This window comes from Oikopleura dioica, chromosome PAR (assembly GCF_907165135.1).
Source record: "Oikopleura dioica chromosome PAR, OKI2018_I68_1.0, whole genome shotgun sequence".
Classification (NCBI taxonomy): domain Eukaryota; kingdom Metazoa; phylum Chordata; class Appendicularia; order Copelata; family Oikopleuridae; genus Oikopleura; species Oikopleura dioica.
The window spans coordinates 11,159,201-11,178,768 of record NC_137293.1 but is presented as its reverse complement, the minus strand read 5'-3'; the positions used below and the strand labels follow the sequence as shown (position 1 = coordinate 11,178,768).

The window sequence follows — 19,568 nt, the reverse complement described above, 5'->3', positions numbered from 1 at the left end:
TCAAATTATCAACTTCTACCTCATTCCCTTACTGTACCAAGTTATTTTTGTGAGAGTGATTTCGTTCTTTTGGAATATTTATTTGTCATGGAGAGCGCATTTATAAATCAAAGATTCAGTTAACTTTTTTAGAATGCTAGAGAATCTTTTATCGGCTTTAGAGGCAGAACGAAGCAGTCGATTTCAGATTATAGCACAAGTTGACTCGCTTATATCTCAGACAGAAGAAGTGGAGCCAGAACTCCCGCCAAGCATTCATGATAAACTTGGTCGATTACAGAGACATGCTACAGATCATATAATTGAAGTTCCTCCTGTATCAAGGTATTTCAGTAACTCGACTTTTTATTAATATAAGATAAGAGGTCGGCAGCAATTCGCATCAGAGTTCTCAGAAAAAACTGGAAGTGAAATGAATCTTACGCCGCTAGCTCTGAAACACGAGATCGACCATTGCAGAAAACTTATCGACGAAATCGCCTGCGCATTCAAAGCAGCAAAGACTCCTAGAGCAAAGAACGAAGTAAAGGCCTGGGCAGCAAAGCTTTTGGAACATATCAGAGCGAAGCTGAGCCAATGCCAAACTTCTGATAGTGGTCCAAGCTCTGGGTCAAGCGGAGGGAAAAACTTTCAACTTGAGTCGGAGAATATTTTGTTGCTTGCTGAGCGGGAACTAAAAAAAGTACTCATTAAAAGGAAGACAATAGTGACAAATGTATTTAGGTTGCGCTAGAATATTCAAACAACGCAAAGTCACATGAGGATATTCGAATTGCTTACATGCTCCTCGATGCGCCATCAAAAACTGTACCCACCTTTATCAAGGGTTAAATATTCTGTTCCATTCCAAATAAATGCTATTTTCGTAAAAATCTCAAAAGCTTGGAATTTTTAGATGATCGATGCAAAAGCGAGCTGCGGGGCTCTTTGGGCCGGCGCTTGGAATCCCCTAAATAAAAATGGTCTTGTGACAGTTCTCAGCGGGCGAACATTCCTTCACTGTTCATGGAACAGCTCGGGAAGTGAATGTCTCGTCTCGGATAGCAGGGGAGATATCCTCCATTTGAACGTCAAAACGAACCGCTGGAAGGTGATAACAACGCTGAAACCTAGCCCTTGCTCGATCGAATTCGCGCTGAAACGACGGGATGAGTTTCTAGTCGGGCTGACCGACAGTCAAGTAAAATGTATGAATACGAAGGGCGAGCTTGTCTCGATCATGGGCGGCCACGAGTCAGTTGTCAACCAGATTCGCGTCTCTCCAGATGGAACACATGCAATCACGATTTCCAGCGAGAAAGCACAAATGTGGAACTTATCGACCTTTGAGCACTTGCGAACGCTAGCTGTCAAGCCAGACTGCCCTATGGTTGACATCAGATTCCTTGACTCCGATCTTACTTCGCTTACTGCCTTTGCTGATTCATCCCTTTTTGTCTGGAAAGGCACCACATGCCAGTTTCAAATGACAACGCCCAAAGACGTCCGTTTCCGAATCAATAAGGTTGTGTACTCAAAAGAGGCTCAGAAGATCTACTCTGCTGGGAAAGGCGAGTTCATACACGTCTTCTGTCTCAAAGCTCGAAAGATCATCTCCATTATGCAAATTTCGGGCATTCGACAAGTGAAAGATCTGGCTGTTGTCCATGGAATGCCCGAGCATTTATTCGTCCTTTGCGACAATCAAGTCAAACTAATGAATGTCACAGAGTGCAATATTGAAACAACGTTGAATCCAGCAAACGAGCCATGTTTCAAGATGTCAACTGGAGGCGAATGGTTCTCTTTGTGCAAAGCAGGGCTGGATATTTTGAAATCAACAAAAATCTCAAACCCCGAAAAAAACATGAATCATCATCTCATCCATTTCAAAAATGCAATCTCAGAAAATTTTCTGTCTGAAATCTCAATTTTCGATTTTGCAAAAAAATGATATTTGAAATGCTGAGATCTCAATTATCTCAGAAAACTGCGTGAGTTGGATACGCGCGTTGCAATGAAATGAAATTTGAAATTCTGAGATCTCAAGCATTTCAGGTCCATCTGAACCAATCACAAGTCTTGCTCTAAGCCCGCGACGTTTGTCCGCGGCCCTCGCGCGGTTTGCAAAATTTTGAGATTTGAGATCTCGAGATCTCAGCAATCTCAAGAATGGAAAAAATTATGACGAGGGAGTTGCAATAATACTGAAATTTGAGATTTGTTGAGATGGTGCAAAATTTTGAGATAGAAATGAAATTTCACACAAAAATTGATTTGAAATTTTTGCTGATTTCAAAATATCCAGCCCTGGTGCAAAGACAATGGCACCTTTGAAATATTTCATTTACCAACACTCAAGGCGGAGATATGCCCATTGGAAAGCGATTTGAAGACGGAAACTATCTCAAATGCTTCTCGAAAAGGAATGAAGCATTTGCCTAAAGCACAAATCTCCACGGGCCGAATCAATACAAACCCAGAGCTTGCTGCAGAAGACCTTGACAAGGATAAACTCAGAGCTGTACTCAATGGTTTCGGAGAGTTCCCAACTGCGTACAGATTCCTCATCTGGCGAAAGCTCCTCAGAATACCAGGAAATAACTCCGCATATGAGAGCCTTCTCTCAAGAGGTCAACACCCGGCGATGAAGGACTTTGACCAGAAGTACCCGATCAAATCCAACAGAATCGCAAGAGCAATGGACAAGTGCTTGAATTGTATTGGGCACTGGAACTCGATCTTTCTTGAGCTGGATTATGTCCCAGTCCTTGTGTTTCCATTTGTCAAGGTAAATAACTTTTTGAAGGATTTTGTGAAAAATTTTAGCTCTTTCAAAACTCTGGACTTCACTGCTTCGAAATCGTAGCTACAGTACTTTTCAATTACTGCCGGGACTGGTTTTCCTTCTATCCGAATCCGCCCATCCCGATTCTAGCGGCCATTGAAAATGTTATTGCCGAAGCCGATCCGCGACTAATTCGCCATCTGACAGCTCACGAAATTACTTCTCAAGGTTAATTTGCGCTGCTTATAACCATTGATCGTTTCTTTCAGTCTATGCTTGGCCACTAATGTACACCTTGTTTTCGGAAGTGTTGCCCAAAAACGATTGGCTGGCGCTCTTCGACAACATCATCTTCAACCACCCGAGCTTCTTCCTTTACTGTGTCGCGGGATACGTCATCTCCGCCCGTGGTCCTCTTCTCTCCATGAAGTCGCTTGAAGACTTTCAATTTTTCTTCCACCACAGAAATTCTATCCAAGCGAGTCAGATTGTCGGCAACGCTAAGAAACTGATGAAAAGCACGTCAAAAAGTGAGATGAATTAAAAGGGCTTGACTTTTAATTGTTAGATTTGGATCTACGTCGGCTAGTCAAGAAACTTGAACCTCTCACTGTTGGGCACTATCCAGTGCTCAATCAATATCCGAAATTTGTTGTTGACTACCGTAAGCGCGAGACAGACAAAATACGAAAGCGAGAGATCGAAATGGCGAAAGATAGAAGCTATCATTTGGAGAGATCCGTTCTTTTAGGTACTTTTCTCTAAGGTTGCCAAATTTATAAAACACTTTCAAGGCGGTACTGCAATCGGCATCAAAGAAAACGGAGATGTTTCGCGGCTTGACTTCACCCGTAGCCGCGCAGAGTCGGCTGAACTATCCAAAGGCGTAGAAGACGCCAGTCGCGCGCGTAAAATTTTACTAGCCTCGTTTGCATCATAAAAGCAAAAACTCTTGAAAGCAACCCTTTTTACGCTCTTTTGTATTCTTCACTCACATTCCCTCCCCTCTGTGTTTTTTGCTTTTACTGATATTTGATTTTCTTATTAGGAGACTTTTTTATTTTTGAAGTTGAGTGTGTTGCTACGAGGTGCGAAAAAGGCTTTTTCAGAAGTAAGAGTATGTCCCGGGATGAGTCGAGAAATAATGCGATGTTACACGCTAAGGCGTCGGGAATTGTGAGAGATAATGTCTCAGGCTCTGCTTTTATTCCTGCTACACAGGTTTGCGAAGTTCAACGAATTAAAGAATCTATCTCGTTTTTTTTTCAGAGACCCGATGGGTCCTGGCGCCCAGCGAAAAAAGTAAAAGAGGGTTATGTTCCGCCAGAAGATATTGGCAAGTTCGTCTGTAAAGCAGAGCGAGAATATAGACAAAGAACGCAATATGTTGTTGGCTCCTCTTCCTTGAGGCGGGAGCCCTCCAGAGGTACCCAGTCTACCAGACATTTTGTATTAGATTTTCTCTTGAAGGAGCATCTGAGTCCAATTTTTCCGCGTACGATCCTAAGAATGATCCTATGAAAGCGCCTGAGTTATCAAAGTGTAAGTCCTTTTTTCTTTAGATAGTTTTCTATTTAACGTAATTTTCTTTACAGCTGCTAAGAAAAATGCGAAACGGAAGGCAGCAAAAGCGAGAAAACAGAATGATATAAACCCAGAAGATGCTGTCATTGAAGATATTTCGTGTAAGCCGAATTCTAATTTAAGACGCCTTGAATGTTATAAATTAAGCTGTTATTGCTGGCCTCAATGCGGCAAAAATCAAGAGCGAGGACAGTGGTGACAGTAAAAAGACTGTCAACGCTTCTGCACCTGATAGTTCTCTGGCCGAGCTGTCAGTCGAGGAGAAGCAAAAGCAGATTAAAAAGAGGACTAAAGTGCTGCGGCAGATTGAAGGTCTTGAAAAGCGCCGCGACGCGGTAAGGAGTAAAACAACTTTGACCCCAGGTTTTTATGTTTTCAGGGAGAAACATTGGACCCAGACCAGATCAACAAAATAGCCCGAAAAGAGGCGATTCTAGCCGAATTGGCCGAATTGGGCCACCACGAAGAAGCCTGATTACAGTGTAATCCAATTAGTCGAGTCACTTTTCACTGTCACATGAGTTCAAAAGCACATCGCAACTTGCCCAATTGCATTTAATCAACTTACAATTTAAAAAAATATTAAACAATTATAGGTGCACAGAGAAAGCTGAAGCTTAATATTCCTAAACTTTGAACCCCTTTTCAGAATTCCAAAAAAATGATATGAGTTCGAAATCGCCGTGGCAGCCACGGGTGAACGTCTCCGACGAGCAGGATGCACTTGCAAAACGATGTCAATCCTATTCGCCAATCGTCAGTCCTTGGGCGATTCAATCTCGCCTTCCTTCGCGCTCCATCTCAACCGATTTCCCTCAATCAAGCGACAAGGTCTTTTCCTTCAAATCTCCTGCCTCTTTCTGCTCCTCAAGCTCCGCCGGATCCACTACAGCTGATGAAACAGATGACCTCGATTCGCCGTTCGACGATTCCGGTTCTACATTCATGAAGGAGTTCCAAGAAGCAGCCGCGCAACTAGCTGAGCTCGCCAAATCCGCGAAAATTGACGAAGAACTGAATGATAAAGAAGATGACTGTTTGGAAAAGCTCGATTGTCATTCTCTCGGCTGGGTTCCGGTGACAAAGGCGAAGCTTCGAGAAGATGCAAAGAAAGTCCTTGAAGCTTCCCTTGATAAAGTAACTGGACAAACAGATGGATCAGTAGATGGCAAACCTGTAAGACTTGGCCTTTACGAAGAGAACCTGCGCATTTCTATGGAAGGCTTGACTTGTTTGACCATTCCGAGGAGAAATTTAAAAGTGTGGAGCGTTTTGGCGGGTAAGAATTGAAACACTCACACGGGATTAGTAAATATCCTTTTAGACCACTTGTGCATTGTCTACAAAAACTCGATTTCAAAAGATTACGAATGCCAAATTTTCAGCGACGAAGACTCTACCAGACTTCTCGATTTCTGGTGAGACGACGCCTATAAGTCTGTCCCTTTTATTTTTATTAAAGCGATCAACTGAATGCGGCAATCAACAACTTATCATTGTCGAAAGCAGTGTCGATGACGTCTTTGGTAGATGAGAAGTCGGCAGAGAATAACTTTGTCATAGAGTGTGCTTTTTGTGGGTATTCTGCGATAGATAACTCGCTTAAAAGCGATGTCAGAGAAGTCCACAAGTATGAAAATAAAATTGAATTGAAGAATAAGAAATTTTAGGATAATCTACTCGCTGCAAAACTCAGCGGATCAGGTCCGAGCGACGTGCACAATCACGCCCAGCTCGCTTGAAATCTCGCGACACAATGGCCTCGAAGTAATTCAATGCCGACTGCGATACGTCTCCTTCTTCGCTCTCGGCGTGGATCCGCGCTTTATCGGAATCGTTTCGATTTTGGGCCCGGTTGCTTCCTGTTACGTACTCAAAATTCAACCAAACGCTTGTCGAGTGTCAAGTATCCTCCAAGAAAATATAATTGTAAGCATACTAGTAGACCAGCTCTTAAATGTAAATATTTTAAGCTTCGGTACCAAAAAGCGATAGAGGCAAAGAAAATCATCGATAAGAACAGCGCACGGAAAGGTTCACCATTATCTTTGCATAATACTCAAGTACTTACCTTTTTATTTTAGATAGCGCGATGCTTTCCAAAATTGTGGACTTAACTCCGTCGCGTAAAAGTGTAAATGATATGCCAGTTTTATCGTGTCCCGAAAAGCCCATTTCAAGATGGCGCAGCCTGTTGTCGCTGATTAAAAAGAGTTGATCCTCGCCGAACTTTCTAAAAAAAGACCTTACGACCTTACTAGAGCTAGAAGTCTTCAAAACACTTAACACTTAGAAAATCCATTTGCTTTAGCTTAATATGATATAACAAAAGCTAAAGTAACAGAACGTTTACCTATCTGCATATTACCGACTGAAAACCCGCCTTACACTCCTGATTTACGAGATTGATTGTACATGACTCCTTTTTTAATTTATACTTGCTCGTTGACTACCATCTAAATTCCTGAAACTCTTCAATATCAGTTCATTTCTAACCTCGATCGATAGCTTATTCTAAATTACTGCGTTGAGAAATGATAAAATGCCTACATTGTCCGCATTTAATACCACACTTGTAAAAAACTTCACCGACGCCACTGGAGAGCTTGTGAAATTCTGCCGGTATGTGATTTTCTCATCAACGAGCGTTCTAAATCGATTTAGAAAACATGATGGCGGCCAAACTAGCTGCGGATCGAATCAGTACTGCTGTCCAAATGGTGATGGCTGTTGCCTAAATTACATTGACCTGTGGTGGTTCTGGTGCATCTGGGTGCTCATTATTGGATTCTCTTGCTTTTGCGCCTATCAGCATCATCGAGGTAGAACAATAAACAACGTTTGAACCTACAATGATTGATTTTAGACCTTGCTGTTCAATCACAACCTTCTGCAGCTGCACGTGGAACAATTTACGTAGCAACAAACGCCTATCCCGGCCCTCCAGTTGATGGCGACAAAGACCAGCTGGGCTACTGTAAGCTTCCCAAGGTACCACAAAAAGAACTTTCCCCGTTCTCGTGTTTTACCTTGCTGCTATTCATAGTATGACCCGCAGCTGAATGTTCACTCCGAGTCACCTCCTCCTCCTTACAGGTATCCTTGCAGTTAGTTTCCGGAAAGCGAAACCGAATAAACTCATCAATATGCCTCTTTTTGTTCCTCCCTGACGTTCATGAATTTAAATGATGAATTAGGTCGATCAACCAAATAAATTCATGGACTTCAATAATCACCGACTCATGGAATTCATTCTGGACGTCCACTCGAGCAAACCTCACTCGAGAAATTTCAAAACCGAGCACTTCTTCTAACACTGATTCAAATCCAGGTCCTTCTCGTAAGTAAAGAGAGCGCGGAATTAAAACAAAATCAACAAACGATTAAGGAGTAGAAGAAGAGTCCGAAGACGAGCAAGACACTTACCCAGACACCGTTCGGTACACTGTTCGATAGTTCCAAAAAGCGAAATCAACAAAAAATAACTCGTTAAAATATTCAAAAAATGTGTCTTTCAAAAAACTTTAATTCGCCATGTTCCTTTCAATAGCCGAGTTCACTGAAAAACCAATTTCAAGACAAGAGTATTTTGAGTTTTTACCTCATATCTTACTGTTTCTATTCAATTCTAAAAAACTATGAAATTAAGTTGTTTCAAAATTTGTGTTTTAGAAATCGAACTATGCAAATTTTGAATGAGCACTAAAATCAGTTGTATCTTGGCGGTAGCAGGGATCTTGTTTTGTTTCGTTCTTTGTTTGATATTCTGCATTTTCAAGCATAAAATCAGTCGGCTGCGCGAAGAACAGGATCTTCATAGTACGGAAATTGATGGGAATCAACCTTCAACTCGAAGTTACTTTCAAAAGTGGTGCAGGTAAGATTTTCTTTTCATTCGTCAAAGAAGAAATAATTTTTTCAGCTTCTGGTGCGCGGATGATCTCACCTACGATGTAGAGCTGGATAGTGGCGAGCATCACGACGATGCGACAACAACAGATGGTACAGAATTAAAAGCAGCAACGAGGACGATCTCCTCGCGCTCCTCGCATTCTGGTCGCCCTGGACAGCGTAGCAATCGCTCAAACTCGATCATTAGCTCCATCGAAATAGCCGTCACAAATATCAAAGAATCGCCAAAGCTCACTCGAAATTCAACATCAGGCACAAGCTCCATTTATTAAAAATTTTAGAAAACATTTCTAGTGGCTCGCAGACTGTCTCATGATCCATTTCTTCTCTGCCACGATCTTCAAACAATAGAAATGCGCAAATTCCAGCAAAAGCGTCGCATGTCTGAACAATTAAATCCTTCACCTTACCGTCCCGTCGATCCTCTCCGTTCAAAAACGTCGCTTCACAACTATTGAAATAAAAGAATACCTCGTTTGTCTTCTTGCTAACTCATCCACTGCCATATTTTTATAAAGAAATTATTTTTATACAACCAGCATTTTCCTTTGAACACATCATTCAGCCAGTTGGTGATCATGGGCGATGATCAGAACCGGGCGAAGCTTTTGTTAGCTCGACAGTTGGCCGACTTGCAAAAGACTGCTAATGATGGATTTAGGTGCTCATTCAATTAGAATTTTTGTATATAATTTGCATAATTAGCGCGGGGTTGATTGGCGATGATATCTTTCGTTGGGAAGTGATCATTATTGGACCTCCTGAGACAGCCTATGAAGGTTTCTTATTCAACCCTGGACCAGGGTCCCTGGCAAATATAGATTCAAAACGATTTTAGGTGGATATTTCAAAGCTCGACTCACATTCCCAAAAGACTACCCAATGAAGCCGCCGAAGCTTACCTTCATTTCAAAAATGTGGCACCCGAACGTCCACAGCAACGGGGACGTCTGCATTTCGATCCTTCACGATCCTGGAGATGATAAATACGGCTATGAAAAAGCGAGCGAGAGATGGCTACCCATCCATACTGTTGAGGTACAGTAAATACGCCTTGGTACAGTCTATGAGAATTTTTTAGACAATCCTGATCTCCGTCATTTCGATGCTTGCTGATCCCAACGACGAGTCCCCAGCCAACATCGACGCTGCCAAGATGTGGCGCGAGTCAAAGAAGGAATTCACCAAGCGGGTGGCACAAACCGTCCGCCGTAGTCAAGAAGAGCTCTGACACTCTTTCAGTCACACTCATTTGCATTCAGATACCGTTTATGTTTTAAGATATTTCTGATCTGCTAGACTACTCCAAAACCACTCACTCCCAGGCTGACTACTCCCCTGCTTGTATATTTCGTACAAACCGTTTTCGAACCTGGTGTTTGCAGAAAGGGATCAATCTAAAAATCATCCCCTCCGGAAGAGTAACTTACTCACCTACTACATGTGCTTTCACGAAACTGCTCAAATCAATCTTGGCATTACTTTAATTAATTTTATCTCTTTTTCAAGCCTGAAACTACCAACTAGAAAGTTCAACTAGAAATAAACAACTCCGGACAAGCATGTTTGAAAGGATTGAAAATATCGTGTTTATTTTCTTTCTGACAGTTTTTGAATAAATCGGACAGGGCAAATTAGCATTTAGGATCTTTTGGATCACCCTTGATGATGATTTTTTCAACTCCTTTGCTGTTGACAGAGCATCGGATAAAGGTTTTCTTTGAGACCTTGTTAGAATTATTGCATTTCATCTTGGTGAAGACTGGGTGCTTGGATGTCATGTCTTTGAAGTTTTCGGCAACGAAATCATCTCCCCATTTCTTTTGAACCTGCTCAAAGACAGCATTTCGGTCACAAAGTGGGACACAGCTGAGATTTCCACTCTTTCCTCTGACGGGAGAAAATCTATTCTTGGCTTTTGATCGGTCACAGAAAACTTCAGTATTAGTATCGCCGAATGTTCCGTCTTCCGAAAGGCACTTCAGTTTGCAGGTTTTGACAGATCGGCTAAACGAGCAATCCAATTGTGCGGCAGGGGCGGCTTCAGACGTTTTGACGGACGAAATGTCGATGTTACACCTGTCGCATCTGGCAGTTTTTCTCATTGCAGTGGTAAGTGCGGTCCATTGTTTATTGGAACATTTGGTGACAGCATCCGTGGCATGCCCGTCCTCGCAAGTCCAGGTGCACTCGGTCTCGTCGCAGACCCATTCACCGTCTCCGGTTACGCCAGGAATTTTGGCGAGGTCGTCTTTATCACACCCGTTTGACTCTTCGATCTCCTTTCTGATCCAGTCTGTGTACTTACTGACGTCGGTGTAGAGCGAGGGGAAGTTAGGGATACCACATTTGAAGCCCCAACTGACAATACCAGTTACAACGGGCTTGCCGTCCTCCACGCAAACCAAAGGTCCACCAGAGTCCCCATTGCAAGCATCAACGCCACCTTCTTTCCATCCAGCGCAGATCATGTTGTCAGTAACGTCGCCTTCAGCAGAAGCCTCCTCACTTGCGCCAAATGCAGGCTTGCATTCTTGATCGCTGTTGTAGATATTGATCTGGGCTTCCATAAGAACGTGCGAGCCGCTGGCACTCGGATCAGCGCTCTTTGCACCCCATCCAGCAACATGGCATTTCCGGCCAGAGGTAGAAGGACCCGATGGGATACAAGCGGGTTGAACTCCTTGAGACCAGTTGAAAGATTGCTGGTAGAAGATCAGGCAAATGTCATTATCCTTTGTGACTTGGTCGTAATCAGGATGAGGCACTACCTTTGTCGCCCATACATGATCGCGCCAGCTGTCGGCATTCGTCTCGAAGGAATGATGTGCTCCAACATGGATATCATATGACCACAAGCCTTGATCTTGGCAGCAATGAGCAGCAGTCAAGGCAACGTTGTGCCCAATGATAGTAGCAGAGCAACCCTTCTCAAGTCGACCCATCCAAGGCCAAGATCCGTAAGTAGCTTCTTGCCCTCCCATGATTCGAGTTTCTTCGGTTTCGAGACAGGACATGCCAGTTAATCCACCTTCAATTGCGACTTGTTCGTAAAGAATTTCGTCAGTTCCAGTTTCTGGTTCGCCTAAAACTTCGAATTGCATGGCTTGGATCCAGTCGAGCATGGCAGTGGTTCTGGTGTAGACACCGGGCAAATCAGCGAGAGCGCACTTGACTCCCCAACTGACAACACCGTGCATGACAGGATTTCCCTCCTCGAGACAGACAAGCGGTCCACCACTGTCTCCCTGGCACGCGTCGATGCCACCATCCATATTTCCGGCGCAGATCATTACGTCTTCAATGAGCGGGGTGTTTCCATTCTCTCTGTAGTTAGGGTTACACTCACCCTCTACGTCGTAGATAGTGACAGGGATCTCAAGGAGCTTGGAAGCCTGGAATCCATTCCAGCTTGTTCTGCCCCAACCAGCGACATAACAGTTCTCTTGGCGGACTTCCACGGGTGCGGATGGCAAGCAAACTGGTTGAACAGCGTCGTTGAAGTCAATGTCTTCATTGGTAAATACCAAGCAAATGTCGCTCTCAAAAGTGCTGCTAGTGTAACTTGGGTGTTTCTTCACTGCAGAAGCTCTGTATCTTCTGGTGAAAGGATCAGCATTCAAGTTATCCAGTCTGCTGTGCTTTCCGGCTACGAAGTCGTAGATACCCAAACTTGTTGTGAAACAGCAATGAGCAGCGGTGACAACTGTTCGTGGGCCGATGATGGAACCAGCACAGCCCATCATTGGGAATCGGACGATCCATGGCCAAGAAGCAGGCTGTGCTTCGGTACCTCCAACGATTCTGTGAGCTGATCGGGTGTCTTGGTTGGCTTCGCATGTAAGTCCTACATCGAGAAGTCCTCTGAGTCCGTCGTCGCTGCTTTCAGCAGCCGACATACGCGCTGCAGCGTTATGCAAAAGTAAAACATTAAAAGTCTTGAAAAGCCGCATTATTTGCGAGCGTCGTTATCAATCTCTATGCGCGGCGCGTCTGATACCTCCCGCGGCAGAACGCATGCAGAATGCTCCACCATGGACCGCATGGCGACACCTGGCTAATTTCAAGCGCACGTTTATAATTCTGCTTACTGACGTGTTTACGCAGCAGCGTATCGTAACATTTCCCTGCAGTTGCTTACAAAATAGGCATAGCTTTAAACGCCTGGACGGTTAACGGAATAGAAAAAATGAACTCTGTAATAGGATTACCATGACATTTCAGGGAACGAGTAGAATTTATTAAATACGTTTGTACAAAAACATTTGATTGAACTTTGAATTGTTGTGCTTATGCTTCAAACTAGTCGTGTTTAAAACGTTCTGCTCTGGAAAATCTTCTGCACGGATGAATTGATGGCTGGTAGGGAATATTTCTAGGGCCATGGCCAGCATGAGCTTCATGCGAGTCATTCTGATACCTCATTGGAACTCCTAAGCAGAATCGAAGAAAAAATATCAAAACTCTCATTTCTTCTAAGGATCCTAATAGAATTATTCTATATCTTATATATTTACAGCGGCTTTTATAAGCATCACGTATCAGATTTTTAATATTCATCAAGAGTTTCGTTTTGAGAGTTCTTAATTTTGAATAAATAATAAGTGTCAACTAAGGTTCAATTCCCGTTGTTTCGCTTTCTTTTATTACTGAATTTATCCATTGAAAATAATCTTATAATCAATCACTGAGTAAATTTGCATAAGTGAATCGTCACTAGTGTCAACACGCAGCTAGATGGAAGAGTAAACTTAAAAATCAGCGAATTTGCATATTGAAGCTTCTCGTTAGATTTTTAGAAGAAAATTGTTTTTTATCATGAGTCGAGCTACAGATAGTGTTCGAGACTCTGTTAGATATTCTCGCACAAGCATGAGAGAACAAGAAGAACAGCACTATGGAAACATTACAGAAGCACAAAGTTCTTCGGCCAGACAATATGGCAGCCAATACAATGTTCCCTCGCAAAACCATCAAGTACAAAACCAGCATTATCATCATCAGCCAAATGCTCCAATGCCTAAGCCACGGCAACAATTACCACAAAGAGCTAACAATCAGTATTCATCTGTGAATTACAGTCAAGGAAACTCAGCAGCGCATTACATACACTCTCCTCCTAAAAAGTCAACCTTTATGAATGAAGTGTATAAAACTGCTTCACCTGGAACTTCTTCATCTGATCGACAAGACTTAATCCAACAACACACTTGGAAGCCGAATGGAAAAGGTAGTTTTGAAGTAATTCTGTAACAACACTCAGTCTTCAGACGATTCTGGAGGTTTCCCATGGTTCACAATACTCATCACTCTTGCTCAAACGGGCTATTTTTTCTATATGTACTGGAGTGCTGTTGGAGCACCATCAAGTAAGTTCAACTCTGAACACAGCACTTGTAATGCAGGTCTCAGGTGAGTGGGCGCTTTGGCAGAGTGCGTTCAATGACAACAAACTGATCCGGGGACGGACGGTGCCGGTACCAATCCAAAATTGGTACCCGGTACCAAATTTCTGGTACCCGGTACCAAAAAAATGTCAGGATACCGAGCCAAAATTGATTTTAAAAGGTGTATTTGGTCAATAAATGAAGTTTTCTTACAATTCAGCCGCGGAGCGGACATTAGTTTTTTGATGGGTCAGAAAAAATGTTTGACTTTGGTACCGGGTACCAATTTTTTGGTACCGGGTACCAATTTTGGTACCGGGTACCAATTTGGTACCGGCACCGTCCGTCTCCCAACTGATCCTTGTTGGAGACAAGGCAACAGTGGATAAAGAAATCTGGAGGTTCTTTACGTACTCATTCGTGCATAGCGGATGGCAGCATTTATTAGGTCGTGGTCTATGATATTTATAGTGCTAACCTTGTAGTCTTTAGGTAACATGATAATGCAGCTAGTTGTGGGTTCGTTATTGGAGATTGTTCATGGAACGACTAGAATAATGATCATCTATACGATCGGTAGGCGATTCAAGAAGCCGTAATTCTATTCAAAAAGGTGTCATTGTCGGAGGAATAACAGCAGTAGTCATAACTCCGAGCATCCATCTTGTCGGTGCTTCTGGTGGTGATTTTTGTCTCGTCACAACTGTTCTTGCTGGAGTTGTGCTCAACTGCGACACAATGAACCTTGCTGGTGCGCTGATTCGCATAATTCTCTTCGGAGGATATCTCGTTGCGGAAGGATACATGTCCGTTCAGCGATACAAAGACGGAGATCATCAGATTTCCTGGGCGGCGCATCTCGGTGGGGCAGTGACTGGCCTGCTAATTGGTACTGTCGTCTTGCGAAATATGGACATCAAGGTTTCAGAAAACAACTTGACGGCTAACTCTGTCTAATTTAGAAGTGCGAAAATGTCTGCAGAATACTCTCTCTCATACTCTTCATCGGCTACTTAGGGGTTCTAACTGCGATGTGGTTCCTAATAATCGAAGAAGAAAATGAAATCAACGATGGTATTGATGTCTTCCAGAATATATTCAAGCCTGAGAAGGAAAAGTAATGCACCTGCTCTTTTTCGATTGTAAATAATTTGCTAATAAATTGATTCAAACAATTTTGTTTTTTCAATGAAGTTTATTAAATATTAGGAAAACAAAGATAATAACGATCAAGGGAAATAATTAATACAGCTGTAGGAAGGGAAACACAGATAACCTTAATTTCGACTTAGTTCGAAAGTTTTTCTAACTGGACTTCTCAGGAGGGCTTCTTGTTTACTTCTTTGAATTTCTCAGGAGCAGGACCGATGAAGAATAGACGAGTACGATGAAAATCTTGTTTCTTTTTCTTCACGGTAGGGGACAATTAAAGAGACTGTCGAAGTCGAATTGGGACTCTTCGAAGAGGTCGTCCGACCCGTTCGTCAGGATTTCGTCGAGGATATTGTCGGACATTGCCGGAGAGGCCGCTTGCTCGCCCAAAGAGTAGTCAACCTTCGTCTGTGGCGACTGGGAATCGTTGACCGGCTCAAGCTCGTAGAATAAGTTCGGATCATCAAACGCGGCAGGCTTAACTGGGTTGCAGACCTTGACTCAATCGACCGCACGCGACACGGAGCTAGATAATCTCCACTATTCTAGCGACCGCGCGCGAAACAAGCAAACATGAGTAGTCTCACCCAACTCTCTCTTCAGGAGAGGATCCAGAACAAATCGAATTTGAGCTTGAACCGATTGCAGAGTCCCCGTCTCCGAGGCGAAGTTTCAGCTCTTTGTTCTCGCGCAGAAGCTCGGCAATTTGGGCCTAAAATATCTCATTGGAAAACAGGTCTTTCGAATCCAAACGATCAATTATGTCTTATAGATTTAGAGAACCCCTTACCCTCTGTTCTTGTTGAGTCCTCCTCAACTCTTCCATCATCGCGCGCAGTTCATCATTGTCTGACTTCAAGTCTTCGTAAGCCGTTTTCTTCTTGTCGCGAGCGTTTTGAGCCGCGACACGATTCTTGAGCTTTCGTCGGAGGATCTTTTCTCCAGCGGTCAGATGAGTTAACTTGCGGCGGCGGCGGGGCTGACCAGGTGTTGTTTGGTCGAAAAGCCCTTCAGCCCAAATGGGAAGGCTGTGTTTCCCAGCGCGGAGCTAGAATTCTTGTTAGGAAAAAGAGTTTGGAAACATGAATCTTGCCTCGTCAATCGGTGTGCGTTCAGCAATACGATTATCATATTCCTGATCCCTGTGATCCAGCGACTGCAGCGTCTCCAAATCCTCCAGCTTGATTACTGGAATGCCTTGACCATTGGACAGGCATTGTGGAGAGGATTGGAAGTGCTGCTGTTGCTGCGCTGGAACACGCTGCAAATTGGAGATTTGTTTCATGTTTTCTGCTGTTAGTTTCTTCGTGCCGACTGGCAATTTTATGATAATCGGTGCAGGCACCATAACTTCTAAAAATTGGGCGTTAGTCATCTTTGATCTCAAAATTTTAAGAAGTTAGCCCCTTGCGGCTAGCCCTTTTAGACTGAAAGCTCCTAAACGGCCAGTTCTAATAGCCGTATTCGGATTAAATGTTAGGATTGCTCTAGAATTAATACCTTGCTGCTCTGATTTACTATCTTTTCCGATCACCATTTGTCTTTTAGACTTTATTGGGTCTGGAGTATCTCTAGAATCGAGGAATAGGGGACTGACCTGAGCTACTCTCGCGTGGCGTTTTCTTTCTGATGTTTCTTGAGAAGCGTGGCCTTAGACCTGTGCGACGGCCGACGTGGCGCTCGCTGATTGGCTGGCGCTGGGGGTCAGTCCGCCCGCGGAATCTGATGAAAATGAGGTCATTCTGACTCATCAGAAAAATGAATGAAATGCGAAAATGAGTACTCGATGAGTCATTTTTACTACGAGAAAGTTTCTGGCCGAGAAATTTAAAAAATGAAGTTGGGTTTTGAAAAAGAAATTTCTATTGTAAATAAGATGTTCATTAAAACTTAAAGAACCCATAATCAGGGTGATCCTGCAATGAGTCACGGGGTCAACTTCGAACCAGAACTTCAACTGCACAAATTCATTTCGGTAAAGGTATCCCGGCAGAACCAAGCCGGTTAATTTGGATTCTTCTATATAAAATCAACAATATTCAAGAATAATCTCCTTTTGAATTGATCGAATTTGGGAGACGAGAATGACTTTTAGGCGGACGATCACGAGGAACTGCTGAAAAAGGCGCTTTTATCCGGAGAATATGACATAAACGATACTGACAGTCATGGATTTTCGAGTCTACATTGGGCAGGGCTCGTTTTGATATGTTCTAGTGCGAGATGCTGTGACGTTACTGTTAAAGAAAATTCGCGAAAAACAAGCGATCATATGACTTTCTTATGTAACTAAGTAAATAATTATAGAAAGCTGAAATCAATTTTTCTCCACTAGAAACAAATTGATACTTTGACAATTTAATAAAAGGAAAAGAGGGATGAGCTAATTAAGGGGCCTGTTCGCTAAGATCTGGTTACGTAATCACTAGATCATGAGCCTGATCAAAGTCTTTTTCAGGAAAGAAAACGTCGTTGAACTTTTAACACAACTAAATGCCGATCCTACGATAAGAGATAGTGTCCATGGACTCACACCGCTGGACTATGCTATTGGCCAGGTACTGTAACTCAAATTTAAGATGGAGCTATTTTGAAAGCGTCTATAAAGGCAGACTTTCCAAAAACAGCTCATCGTCGAGCGCAGAATATAAATTTGGGAAATTTAGTATGCGAATCCGCAGATAGCGCGAATAATAGTTGGCTCCTACGCAACTGATAAGATTTTTGAAATATTACGAAGCACAGATGAAAAATTGAATACTCCACTTCATATTGCCGCCAAATTTGGTGTTTATCCTTGTTTATTGCTTCTTATTCAAAGGTTCACGAATTCATCGAAAAGGAGAATTAATTTTATCCAGCATAAAATTAATTTAATCATTCATTTTTTTCTATCCGCTAAACATGACAATATTATTCTAGAGGCGCACTAGCAAGCGTACAAAATAAAGACGGAAAGCTGCCAATAGATTTATGCCCAGAAGGAGTCGATCACAGAATTCTAGCGCAACTTGAACGAGCTGCAATGAAAGAGGATCTTTCACGCTGCTGGCAATGGTAAGACATGAAGAACAGTATTTTTGCTCTGTATTTATTAATTCGTGCAGTCCCCGTACTGAATGAATAATGATATTGCTTTTTCTTTTGATCTAAAATTTTTCATAAAGCTTTTGCTGCTCCTGAGTAGCAGCGCCTCTTTTCTGAGGGATAGATCCGTAGAGCGGGTGATCTTCGTAGTCGGCTTGGTTCATGTAATAGTCGAACAGGCTCTGCAACGGGTCTCGTTTTTCCAGCGAGATTGAGTAACCTCCTCGTTTCTGAAAAGCATCAAGGAAAATCTGTTCTCGACAACCTGTGTATAAACTTAAAAGAGTTTCAATCAAAATCCGCGATCGAGATGGCTATTTTGGCGAAGCCGCTTTGCGGCGTTGTTGGAAAGGAGCAGCTACGTGGCTCTTATTAATGCTCTTCCAGAGTCTGAGAAGTCCCAGACCTTGGCTCAGGTTTCTACACAGGCCAAGAGCGGTTTGTGTTGACTTCTTTACCTCAAAGTCAGTTTCCATCCTTCCCCTCCAATTCGAGGGGTGTCCAACGGCAATAGAAATAATAGAAAGGAAAATTCCAAAAATCATTGCTTACGTTTTTGAGTAGCTTGCGTTTCAAACACACGATTTTATAAGCTCATTTCATTTTTTCGTAAAATCTGCTGACTGATGAATTTTTAAAGCGCAAAACTCAGCCACCACGGAACAAAGCGCTGCTCACGATGCCATTATGCTCGTTACTGTGATCGCAACTGCCAGGTACTGTAGATTATGAAATACTGATATTGATTTAGAGAAGGTTTTACATTGGAAAACGCATCAGAAAAACTGCGAGCCTGTTGTGCTGGCGAAGTCTGATGGACATATTGTTTCGCAGATGTTTGAAAATAGTGAAAAAAGAATAGAAGATCACTTGGATGAGGTTATTTATTGTGAAGCTCTTATGAAAAATGGGTACGTTAGAAAAAATACAGTCAAATTCATTCAATCGATATCTTTTGTGTTCTGTCCACTCACGCATTTCCGCAAAATGACGTTCATTTTTAGAAACATAAAAGACATTTCTGTTGGAACAATAGGAGACATCAACCAGTCGTCGAAAGAGCTCTACAGAGAGTTGTCCGATGGCAAGCATGGTCTTACAAAAGCCGAGTTCACTGTCGAGGTTCAAATTCCGCACAATATGGAACGCGGGCCGCTTTTAGTTACAGATGTCAAACGGAGAATAATTGCCTTTGTCTCGCCCAAGGAACGCGGCTACGATGTGAGTAGTAGATACATAACAGTTGTTGTTGAAAGACTCTTCTCAAAAAAGCTCTTTGTTTGGTTCAAGGTTACTTTACCATGAGTCTTCTAGTCCAAATTACTGATTTAGTAAATTTGAAATTAGGGAAGGCTGTTAGAATTTATAACTTAGAAAGTTGCTTCTTGAGACCTTTTAAACAGTATGTTTTAGTTACTGTGTAATAAAATCGAGAAGCACTGTGCGCGCGGCAAGCAGTTTGCCTTTTTCACGAGCGAATTTGATTCTGCCTTTCCTGGGACACTCAAAGTCTTTGCCTCCACTTGTGCATCTAGCTACCGCTAGAAACCATGAACGATTCACTTTAGATTATTTTTACAAAACAGTCACTGCCAAAAGTTATGTTCAAAAGTGTTCTAGAACCAATTTCTGTTCTCCAAACGCCTGGATTAACAATTATTAGTTTAAAAGATTTAATC

General features: G+C 42.6%; 10 protein-coding genes across 12 annotated transcripts; 8 read left to right on the top strand and 2 right to left on the bottom strand.

The window, feature by feature from the left end:
• Window positions 1-129: 129 nt before the first annotated feature.
• LOC145701810 (TBC1 domain family member 31-like) lies at window positions 130-3,835 on the top strand. Its single transcript, XM_081779026.1, has 8 exons — window positions 130-324; window positions 364-682; window positions 724-1,876; window positions 2,279-2,770; window positions 2,809-2,995; window positions 3,037-3,297; window positions 3,336-3,518; window positions 3,562-3,835. The coding sequence occupies exons 3-8, from the start codon at window positions 896-898 to the stop codon at window positions 3,705-3,707; spliced, it is 2,250 nt and encodes a 749-aa protein (XP_081635152.1). The 5' UTR covers window positions 130-324; window positions 364-682; window positions 724-895; the 3' UTR covers window positions 3,708-3,835.
• A 7-nt stretch (window positions 3,836-3,842) lies between these two features.
• Window positions 3,843-4,957, top strand: LOC145702663 (partner of Y14 and mago-like). The gene is made up of 6 exons (XM_081779919.1): window positions 3,843-3,988; window positions 4,037-4,193; window positions 4,238-4,309; window positions 4,363-4,452; window positions 4,499-4,686; window positions 4,731-4,957. Exons 1-6 carry the CDS (start codon window positions 3,887-3,889, stop codon window positions 4,824-4,826), a joined length of 705 nt encoding a protein of 234 aa, XP_081636045.1. The 5' UTR covers window positions 3,843-3,886; the 3' UTR covers window positions 4,827-4,957.
• Window positions 4,958-4,978: 21 nt separating this feature from the next.
• LOC145702658 (protein Fe65 homolog) lies at window positions 4,979-6,852 on the top strand. The gene is made up of 6 exons (XM_081779910.1): window positions 4,979-5,630; window positions 5,676-5,769; window positions 5,814-5,981; window positions 6,022-6,280; window positions 6,325-6,385; window positions 6,436-6,852. Exons 1-6 carry the CDS (start codon window positions 5,018-5,020, stop codon window positions 6,567-6,569), a joined length of 1,329 nt encoding a protein of 442 aa, XP_081636036.1. The 5' UTR covers window positions 4,979-5,017; the 3' UTR covers window positions 6,570-6,852.
• LOC145702665 (uncharacterized) lies at window positions 6,852-7,962 on the top strand. The gene is made up of 6 exons (XM_081779921.1): window positions 6,852-6,973; window positions 7,016-7,173; window positions 7,218-7,342; window positions 7,398-7,447; window positions 7,549-7,691; window positions 7,740-7,962. The coding sequence occupies exons 1-6, from the start codon at window positions 6,894-6,896 to the stop codon at window positions 7,805-7,807; spliced, it is 624 nt and encodes a 207-aa protein (XP_081636047.1). The 5' UTR covers window positions 6,852-6,893; the 3' UTR covers window positions 7,808-7,962.
• Window positions 7,963-8,046: 84 nt separating this feature from the next.
• LOC145702667 (uncharacterized) lies at window positions 8,047-8,838 on the top strand. The gene is made up of 3 exons (XM_081779923.1): window positions 8,047-8,228; window positions 8,274-8,515; window positions 8,558-8,838. Exons 1-3 carry the CDS (start codon window positions 8,047-8,049, stop codon window positions 8,719-8,721), a joined length of 588 nt encoding a protein of 195 aa, XP_081636049.1. The 3' UTR covers window positions 8,722-8,838.
• LOC145702670 (putative ubiquitin-conjugating enzyme E2 7) lies at window positions 8,801-9,826 on the top strand. Its single transcript, XM_081779925.1, has 4 exons — window positions 8,801-8,924; window positions 8,969-9,042; window positions 9,102-9,301; window positions 9,345-9,826. The coding sequence occupies exons 1-4, from the start codon at window positions 8,842-8,844 to the stop codon at window positions 9,492-9,494; spliced, it is 507 nt and encodes a 168-aa protein (XP_081636051.1). The 5' UTR covers window positions 8,801-8,841; the 3' UTR covers window positions 9,495-9,826.
• Window positions 9,827-9,836: 10 nt separating this feature from the next.
• Window positions 9,837-12,242, bottom strand: LOC145702654 (transmembrane protease serine 9-like). The gene has a single exon (XM_081779904.1). The coding sequence runs from the start codon at window positions 12,214-12,216 to the stop codon at window positions 9,898-9,900; it is 2,319 nt and encodes a 772-aa protein (XP_081636030.1). The 5' UTR covers window positions 12,217-12,242; the 3' UTR covers window positions 9,837-9,897.
• An 807-nt stretch (window positions 12,243-13,049) lies between these two features.
• LOC145702659 (rhomboid-related protein 1-like) lies at window positions 13,050-14,809 on the top strand. Of its 2 annotated transcripts, XM_081779911.1 has the most exons (7): window positions 13,050-13,493; window positions 13,534-13,632; window positions 13,676-13,723; window positions 14,012-14,098; window positions 14,143-14,226; window positions 14,264-14,571; window positions 14,613-14,809. In XM_081779911.1, the coding sequence occupies exons 1-7, from the start codon at window positions 13,082-13,084 to the stop codon at window positions 14,769-14,771; spliced, it is 1,197 nt and encodes a 398-aa protein (XP_081636037.1). In that variant the 5' UTR covers window positions 13,050-13,081; the 3' UTR covers window positions 14,772-14,809. The 2 variants fall into 2 exon arrangements, with proteins under 2 accessions (XP_081636037.1, XP_081636038.1); XM_081779912.1 differs by lacking the exons at window positions 13,676-13,723; window positions 14,012-14,098.
• A 16-nt stretch (window positions 14,810-14,825) lies between these two features.
• On the bottom strand, window positions 14,826-16,394 carry LOC145702664 (uncharacterized). Its single transcript, XM_081779920.1, has 4 exons — window positions 16,303-16,394; window positions 15,896-16,155; window positions 15,593-15,850; window positions 14,826-15,514 (listed from the first exon to the last, which is right to left on the bottom strand). Exons 1-4 carry the CDS (start codon window positions 16,337-16,339, stop codon window positions 15,386-15,388), a joined length of 684 nt encoding a protein of 227 aa, XP_081636046.1. The 5' UTR covers window positions 16,340-16,394; the 3' UTR covers window positions 14,826-15,385.
• A 149-nt stretch (window positions 16,395-16,543) lies between these two features.
• On the top strand, window positions 16,544-19,566 carry LOC145703195 (uncharacterized). 2 transcript variants are annotated; one of them, XM_081780521.1, is made up of 10 exons: window positions 16,544-16,642; window positions 16,712-16,777; window positions 16,898-16,997; window positions 17,251-17,360; window positions 17,469-17,623; window positions 17,725-17,859; window positions 18,530-18,605; window positions 18,646-18,800; window positions 18,894-19,110; window positions 19,303-19,566. In XM_081780521.1, the coding sequence occupies exons 1-10, from the start codon at window positions 16,637-16,639 to the stop codon at window positions 19,432-19,434; spliced, it is 1,152 nt and encodes a 383-aa protein (XP_081636647.1). In that variant the 5' UTR covers window positions 16,544-16,636; the 3' UTR covers window positions 19,435-19,566. The 2 variants fall into 2 exon arrangements, with proteins under 2 accessions (XP_081636647.1, XP_081636646.1); XM_081780520.1 differs by having other exon boundaries at window positions 16,555-16,642; window positions 16,712-16,783.
• Window positions 19,567-19,568: the final 2 nt, after the last annotated feature.